This window comes from Amblyraja radiata, chromosome 24, assembly GCF_010909765.2.
Source record: "Amblyraja radiata isolate CabotCenter1 chromosome 24, sAmbRad1.1.pri, whole genome shotgun sequence".
Taxonomy (NCBI): domain Eukaryota; kingdom Metazoa; phylum Chordata; class Chondrichthyes; order Rajiformes; family Rajidae; genus Amblyraja; species Amblyraja radiata.
Window position 1 is genome coordinate 245,915 of NC_045979.1, and position 8,900 is coordinate 254,814.

At 48.4% G+C, this 8,900-nt stretch overlaps 1 protein-coding gene across 1 annotated transcript in view; it reads left to right on the top strand.

Moving 5' to 3' along the window:
• The window catches only part of LOC116986553 (ribonuclease inhibitor-like), a 30,045-nt gene extending 25,285 nt beyond the window's left edge, over positions 1-4,760 (top strand). Inside the window, exons 5-12 of the mRNA XM_033042151.1 lie at positions 1,279-1,449; positions 1,603-1,689; positions 1,901-2,111; positions 2,261-2,415; positions 3,487-3,663; positions 3,858-4,028; positions 4,321-4,491; positions 4,634-4,760. Coding sequence (XP_032898042.1) covers positions 1,279-1,449; positions 1,603-1,689; positions 1,901-2,111; positions 2,261-2,415; positions 3,487-3,663; positions 3,858-4,028; positions 4,321-4,491; positions 4,634-4,748 — 1,258 coding nt within the window. The 3' untranslated portion in view covers positions 4,749-4,760. The remainder of the gene's footprint in view (positions 1-1,278; positions 1,450-1,602; positions 1,690-1,900; positions 2,112-2,260; positions 2,416-3,486; positions 3,664-3,857; positions 4,029-4,320; positions 4,492-4,633) is intronic.
• The last annotated feature ends 4,140 nt before the right edge of the window (positions 4,761-8,900 follow it).

Here is an 8,900-nt window from a genome sequence, read left to right on the forward strand (position 1 = left end):
GGTGCCTTCCTCACCTTGGTGCCACTGTGTTATGTTGTGTCGTGGACTTTCAGTGTTTGTGCTTTTTTTAAAATTCTATTTTATTTTTAATATGTTTTATTATTTTTTATTATTTATTTATTTTTATTTTTATGATACTGCCTGTAAGGGAAATTCATTTCGTTGTCTCTAACTGAGACAATGACAATAAATTTGAATACAATACAATACAATACAATATCATCATTCCAGGCATTGGTCCAGTGTCGAGGTTCATGAGCTCTACGCACAATAGGCCTTGCATTGAAGTAAACATACTTCAGTCCTTCATTATCCCCATAACCATGGACCTCTTCCTGCCTGTCCTTCCATCAATAATTTCATGCCTTATAATCCACTTCCGCGTCAACCCATCTATTTGCTGACCTGTTGCTCTGCCTCCCATCCTCATGGCATTCTAGTTCAATTTTTACCCTGCAGTCAGCCCCCTTGCAAAAATGCTGCTGCTTTACTTTTGAAATTGTTGACGCAACTTTCAGGGAACTATGAAGCGGTGCTGCAAGATCGCTCTGGACTACTTCACTTCCTCAAGCTCCGCCATTTACTGCGACATCGGTCATCGAGTCCGACCCGACCAAAAATCTTCGCGTAGATTATTTACATCCTACACTCTGGGGACAACTTACAGAAGCCAATTGCCCTGCAAACCCGCACGTCTTTGGAATGTGAGAAGATTCGTGATGATGTGGGCAGGATTCGAGGTCCATAGCTACAGGGAAAGGGTTGGCAGGCTGTCTTTATTTCTTGGATGTTCACTGGTGAACTTATGCAAGTGCATAATGTCATGAGGCGAACAAAACAGGGTGAAGGCACAAAATGTTATTTCCGACGGGAAGGGAAATGAAAAACCGATGGGCATAGCGTTAATATGAGACGGCAACAATATAACAGGAAAGTGGGAGGCATTTTTCACTCAAAGTGTGGTAGGTATAGGATTCAAGCTTCCAGGTGAGGTAGTTTATATTACAAGAAATAATAGCGACTTGGGAACATGAGTTCGAAAAATTCTGGGGGTTTTGGGTGAACCCTTTCAGATAGAGTGATCGTAGATGCGAAAACGAGGTCGATGTGGTGTAGGTGAGTCGAAAGGGCTGTCGCTGTTATATTTGACTCAAAAGTTCTTAGTGATTCTCTTTTATAATATATACTTTGTTCATAATAATTTCGTTACTCTCTTTCCTGTCCCGCACTCTGCACTCTTTATTTTTCCGCTCTCACTTTGTTTATTTTGCACTTCAGACTTGCAGATAATAATCTTACACATTGCTGTGTTGAAGCTCTGGTCTCGCTTACCACTGCAACCTCACCGCTGAAGGAGCTGGAGCTGGGTTATAACAAACTAGGGGATTGCGGAGTAAAACTATTGTCTGCGGCTCTGGGGTGCCGTCAGTGCAAACTACACAAACTACGGTAAGTACGCGATCGTGTGCGTAAATGAGATATCATAAAACAGTATGTCCCGGCGCTAACTTTTAACGGGTCAACTATCATAATCAATAACCCATTATGTAACCTTCCCGACATCCCATTCTGATTCATTTCTGCTTCCGCTTCCACCACCAGCCTGAATAAGAATGATCTCACTTCTGCGTGTGCTGAGGACCTCGCCCGCGCACTCTGCACAAATCGCTCACTGACGGAGGTTGACGGGTGATAATGAACTAGGAGATACTGGAGTGGAGCTCGTGTCTGCCGCTCTGGGAGAGACGGATTGTATAATACAGAAATTGTGGTAGGATTGCTCGCGCGAAGGTCATTCTCGTACCTGATTGCTAGGTAACTCGGCATCTGTTTGAACCAAATTTAGCAATCTTTCTATTTGTCTTTTTGTTTCTTCTGCTGTTATTTATTTTATTCCCAGTCTGAAGAACAACGGGTTCACATGTTCTCCAGCCGAAAAACTCGCTACCGTTCTTCGTAGAAACCGTTCGCTGAAGGAACTGGACCTCGATCATAATAAGTTGGGAGATCGGGGAATGCAACTACTGACTATGGCTCTGAGCGACTCAGACTGTCAAATACAGGAACTGATGCATGTGCCTGCCCGCATGATATTAGAAATTCACAAGCTCGTCTGAAATTATAGGCTGAATAAGTCTCCATAGTCCTATCCTATATTGTGTAATAATAAGACGTCAAAAATTCGCAAGAACTTTACCAATATTCATGTCTTTCATTTAATAATCCGATTATTTGTTTTTATTTTATCACACTAGAGTAGGACACTGCCTCTTGTGCCAAGGATCTCGCCGCCGCTCTCTGTGCAACCCCCTCGCTGACTAAACTGGAATTAGGTGAGAACTACTTGGGGAACTCAGGAGTAAAAGTGTTGTCTACAGCGTTCAGGGATCCCGATTGTAAAATACAGAAATTGAGGTAAATAGATTACGGATGATTCTGATAACAATAATAACGTTTATGTATACGTTATGTATATGTCTTACTGAGCCAATATATGTAGGAAGGAACTGCTGATGCTGATTTAAACCGAAGATGGACACACAATCTGGAGTAACTCAGCGGGACAGACAGCATTCCTGGAGACAAGGATTGTGTGACGTTTCTGGTCGAGACCCTTCTTCAGATTAATCAGGGGAAATGGAAATGAAGGATATAGAAGAAGGAGTGGTGAGACAAAAATAATGAATGAAAGGTGGGCAAAAAAGTAACAATGATAACTGAAGCAGGCCATTGTTAGTTGTTTTTAGGGTGAAAACGATAAGCGTGTTGGGTGAGCCAAGGATGGAGAGCGAGGGAATGTCTTTCAGGTAACGCAGAGGTACAATTGCACCTCCTCCAACCTCATCTACTGCACCTGTTGTTCAAGTTCCGGAGTTTTATATATCGGCGAGACAAAACATAGATTTGGCGATCTTTCGCTGAACACCTTCGCTCGACCGCCTAGACCTATCTAATCTCCCGGTTGCTGAACACCCTAATTCTCCTTCCCTTTCCCACAGAGACATCTATGTCCTCGGTCTCCTCCATTGTCAGAGTAAGGATAATCGCAAATTGGAAGAACAGTATCACATATTTCGCCTGGGCAGCTTACAGTGCAGTTGTCTGAATATTCTGTAACCAGGAATTCCCACTCTCTCCACCCTCCCGCCCCGCCAACCACGTCGCACCAGCTTTTCGTTTTCACCCAACAAACAGGTAACAATGGCCTGTTTATTTTATCATAGTTGCCTTTTTGCATATCTTGCATTCATTTTCATTATCTCTCAACATCATCGTCTATATCTCTCGTTTTGTTTCCCCCCCGACTAGTCTAAAGAAGGGGTTCGATCCAAAACGTCACCCATTCTTCCCTCCAGAGATGCTGCCTGTCCCGTTGAGTTAATCCAGCTTTATGCACATATTATAATGTTCCAGGTTGTAGCTTGATTGATGCCGCGCATAGTGATATTCTTGCCTTCATAATCTTTATTTTATATGTCGCTTTAGTCTGAACAACAACCAACTTACCGACTCCAGTGCACGAGATATTGCCTCCACTCTGAATGCAAACATTTCGCTGACGCAACTGGATCTCGGTGAGAATACGCTGGGAGATTCTGGAGTAAAAATGTTGTCTGTGGCTCTCAGAGATTCGGACTGTATAACATCCAGGAGTTGTGGTGAGTCAGATTAAATATTGGAAGATTGGCAATAAACCCATAATCATTCAGATATTTAAAGTCTAAGTCTAAAGGCAGTAGCGTATATCTTGTGTGACTCTTCTCTTCGACAACAATTCCGTGTATCAAACTCATTCGCCTACTTTATTTTCTTTTTTAAACGTGTTTAATTTTGTCTTTCCTCTATATCTCCCCCAGTCTAAGTAGTAATCGCCTCACAGCTTCTTGCGCTCAGGATCTGGCGTCTGCTCTCAGCACCACACCTTCATTGACCGAACTGTCACTGGGTGATAATAAACTGGGAGATGCAGGGGTGCGACTGCTGTGTGAAGCACTGAAGGACACAGAATGTAACATACAGGAACTGCGGTAAGCAGCTGAATAAGTATACTGTAGATCTGGGCGATCTCTAACGCCCTAATTTAGATAGAAAGGTTTGAGGGACATGGCCCAAACACTGAATGGTGGGACAAGTGTACTTTTGGGGCATTATGGTCGGCATGGGCAAGTGGCCCGAAGCACCTGTTTCCATGTAATATGACTAAGAATCTACGATTATGATATAACGTGGGAATTATTAAAAGTTCAATTATTAAAGGTTCAATATATAAACATGGCTTTCTTTATAATAGTGATGAACATTTGCTCCTCTGATCACTAGATTGAATAATAATGGTCTCACTCAGTCCTGTGCCGAGGATCTCGCAGCTGCCATCATCACAAACGACTCTCTGACGGGGTTGGACCTGAGTGATAATAAATTCGGAGATTCTGGAATTAAAGCGTTGAATGCAGCCCTGGTGAATCCAGAATGCAAAATAGAGAAGCTAAGGTAGGTAGAACGTGAGAGGCATCACAAGACTTTGTTGTACTGATTCTTACTATTACAGAAGTGTTACTTAAAACCTGGTGCTGAGACTCTCTCCCTCTCCACACTATATATATCTGTCTCTCTCTCTCTCTCACTGTTTTAGACTTGACCGCATTGGGCTCACTGATTCGGTCAACGAGGACTTCATCAGCACTCTCAGTGCAGCTCGCGTAATGAAGGATGTCAGCCTGGAAACAAACGTCCTCAGCCCGATCTAGGACATCTTTCTGCACGAGCAATTAACATAAGTCTGGAATGGATGCAATGGGTGTTTCTTCTGATCTTTAGCTGAACGTATAGAAGTGCGTTTTGTATCTCATTCATACGCACCATTCCCATATTGCAGTGGGTCTCCAATTTAACACTTTCACGGATGTGATCTAGCTTGATGAATATCTGTGATATGCTTCAAATTACGATAGAATTTAAACCTTCCTTTCAAAATAGCATAGAAGTAAAGAAGGTACTTGTAGATGATATGTGCATGTATCTTTAATATAGTTACCTCATCACTACTAACCACTCCCCATATCACAAGTATAATTACAACCTCCCCACCCACTGTTCTCTCCCTAGTTCCCGTGACAGACCACGTACAGCTAGTGCTCACTGTAATGTTACAGTATGTTACAGTATGAATAAACGAAGTAAAGTTACAGTGTGTTGGTGACACTTCTTTACATGGTGTCATATCTCGTCCCCTTGCGCCTCCTGTTTATCGGTTGTTTCTTTACTTTTGCCCCAGTTTCCCGTTCCCTTTCTTTATTTCCTCATTATGGCCACTTCTTGTCGCAAGCCCGATGTGCTTGTTTTCGATTCAGACATTGCCCATCGATGGGATGTCTTTAGACGTGACTTCGACCACTATGTCACGATCGCCCACCCTGCCGCCACCCCTGAAGTCAAAGCTTCTCTGCTTCTCAGAGCGTTTTAAACTGTTCGGGCGGCGTCAGAACCCGGGTGAATCTGTCGAGAATTACGTCGCTGCGCTGCGACACCTGGCCAGGCGGTGCCGCCTTGGCACGCTGACTCCCGATGAACTGACCAGGGACATTATGGTCTACGGTCTACAAGATGAAAAGCTGCGGGCTGAACTTTTGCAGAAGCCCGACCTGTCTTTTGACGAGGCTATGCACGCCTGCCGTATGGCCGAAGCTGTCACCTCGGCGGTGTCACCGGCTGATCACGATATTAACTTTGCCAGCGTTGCCAGCCGTCGGCGGAACACAGCCCCGCCACGACCACGGGGGTTCGGCACTGCTTCAGGGGGAGGCACCCCGCAGCGGTGCCCCAATTGCAACTTTGCCACTCATCAATTCAATGTATGCCCTGCCTTGGGTAAAACATGCAACTACTGCAGGAAACTGAACCATTTCTCTACTGCCTGCCGTTCCCGTGGGAAGCCTGTTGCTGCTCCACGGCGTATGTTAAACAACTTGGTGCAAACTGATAGCGCGCTCGGTTCCCAGTACCAGCCTGACGAACTCCCTACGTCTGACTCGGGTTCCTCCCAAGGGGAGACCAGCATATTTTCACTGTTGGTTGCACCTGCTCTGATAACGGACCCTTCAGTTCGTGTAACTGTGCACAATTCGACCTTCACCGCGAAAATAGATACTGGTGCGGTCGCAAATGTAATGTCAACAATCCTCTTCAGGAAGATAAGGACTAATGAGCAAGTTACTCTGCTCGCTCCATTTTGCATGCCTACGGGGGAGGGGTGCTCATTCCTGTGGGAAAGGCAACTCTGCCCTGCAATATGCTGGAGTCCTCTCGGCCCCTCACTTTCTATCTTCTCGATTCTAACTGCATCACCCTGTTGGGCATCCAAGCTTGCCAGGACCTGGGCCTGGTCTCCTTCCACCGTGACATCCACAAGGTGCAGGCCCTGATGAACCCGTTGATCGAATATCCTGACCGTTTTGATGACGAGCTGGGCAAGCTGCCCTGCAACTACAAGATTGTAGTCGACCGCAAGGTCGAGCCTGTGATCCGTCCGCCACACAGCGTCTCCTTCGCCATGAAGGATAAAGTTGAATCGACGCTGCTTGGCATGGTAACAATGGGCATCCTGAAGGCGGTGAGTGAACCCACCCGGTGGGTCTCCACCATGGATGTAGCCGCGAAAAAGGACAAAAGCGAGATACGCATTTGCATCAACCCCAAAGATTGCCATCAAACGCCCACACTAGCCCATGCGAACAGTGGAGGACGTCGCTGCACAGGTTGGCCCGGCCACAATCTTTTCCTTTCTCGATGCCAAGAGTTCCTTCTGGCAGATACCGCTCGACGAGCAGTCCTCCTACCTGACAACTTTCAGCACCCACTTCGGCATGTTCCGGTTCCTCCGAATGCCATTCGGGATCAACTCTGCTAGCGAGGTGTTCCAACGGACAATGGAAAAACTGTTTGCCGGTCTACCGTGTGCCATCATCGTTGACGACATCCTGGTCTATGGTAAGGATGTCGCTGTGCACGACTTCAACCTCCGCCAAGTCCTGGACCGGGCCCGGAAGATCAACCTAAAATTAAACCCCAAGAAGTGCCGGTTCCGCGTCCCAGAGGTCACATATGTTGGACATATCTTTACAGCCTCAGGACTGAAACCCGACCCGCAGAAGACGTCTGCCATCTCCGGTATGTCTTCACCCACCGACGTGCTCCGCCTGCAACGTTTCCTGGGCATGGTTAACTACCTGGGGAAGTTCATCCCCGACCTCAGCGAGCTGAACGCGCCCCCGAGGGATCTGATTAAGAAGGACGCTGCCTGGGCTTGGTTCCCTCAACACCAGAAAGCTTTCAACGTCCTGAAATCCAGGCTGATCGGTACCCCCACACTCAAATTATTTGACCTGAAGCGTCCCATTGTCATCACCTGCAACGCCTCTCAGTTCGGGCTTGGTGCCGCTTGTCTGCAGCTCCACGACGGCCTGCAGCTGCCTGTTTCCTATGCGTCCCGCACTATGACCCAGGCCGAGCAGCGCTATGCTCAGATAGAGAATGAGTTGCTGGCTGTGGTGTTTGCCTGCTCGAAGTTCAAGGACTATATTCTGGCCAACACTTTCGCCATCGATACCGACCACCAGCCGTTTGTCACCATCCTCAACAAGCCGATCCATGTTGCCTCATCTCGACTGCAGCGCATGCTGCTGCAGCTCCAGCGTTTTACTTTCCAGATTGTCTATCGTAAGGCAAAGACATGTTCGTGGCCGACACGCTATCCCGCGCACCGCTGATGTCCACCGATCGCCACCCCTATGAAATGTCTGACCTGATGGTGCTCAATGTCAATATTGTCCCTTCACAGCAGATGCAGTCCCTGGTCCAGCACACTGCCAGTGATCCTGCCCTGCAACATCTTGCTGCCGTCATCCAGCAGGGCTGGCCCGACCGTCGTTCCGCTTTGCCGGCTGGTGCCGTGCCCTACTTCCTGGTCCGTGATGAGCTCGTACTGCACGACAGCGTGGTCGTGAAGGGGCACAAGGTTGTTGTGCCTGCTGCGCTGCAGGTGGGTCTCCTCGTGTTCCACCTGCAACAGCCTCGCCCCCCACCAGCAACGACAGCCGCTTCTACAGCAGCCTGCACCCGAACTACCCTGGATGGCGGTTGCCACTGACATTTTCGAATGGCGTGGCAAGCACTTCCTGGTGCTTGTCGACTCTTACTCCAACTGGTTCGAGGTTGACCAGCTGCGCTCCCTCACCTCTTCGGCCGTTATCGATAAGCTGCGCCGCCACTTCGCTACCTTCGGCTCCCCGGCCAGCCTGCAGTCGGACAACGGCAGCCAGTTCACGAGCGCCGAGTTCCCAGCTTTCGCTGCCAGCTGGATCTTCCGCCACCACACCAGCAGCCCTGAGTACCCGCAGAGCAACGGTCTGGCCGAGCGCGCCGTCCGCAGTGCAAAGGACTTGCTGGAACATTGTCGCCTGTCTCATTCCGATTTTTACCTTGCAACATCTCCCGTTACCTTGTAACCTTCGCAACATCTCCCGCGACCCTGCCATGGGCTCCCCTGCTCAGCGGCTCATGTCCCGCACCACCAGGCCCCCGATCCCAGTGGCCCAGCGCTCCCTCATGCCCTCCGTCTTCAAGCCTGCTGCTGTCCAAGAACGCATTGCCTTTAAAAACGAGGTCCAGAAGCGCTCTCATGATAAGTCCTGCCGCCCCCTTCCGCACCTCTTCCCCGGTCAAGTCGTCCGCATGCAGTCCCCCTCCGGTCACAACAGGCTAGCCACCGTCGTCAGCTCCGCGGGCTCGCCTAGGTCCTATTTGGTCGACCATGCAGGTACAGTCTACCGCCGGTCCCGTCAACACCAGCGGCTCGTCAACGAGCCTCCTCCACCGCCCGCGGACCATTTTGCTCCTCCGCT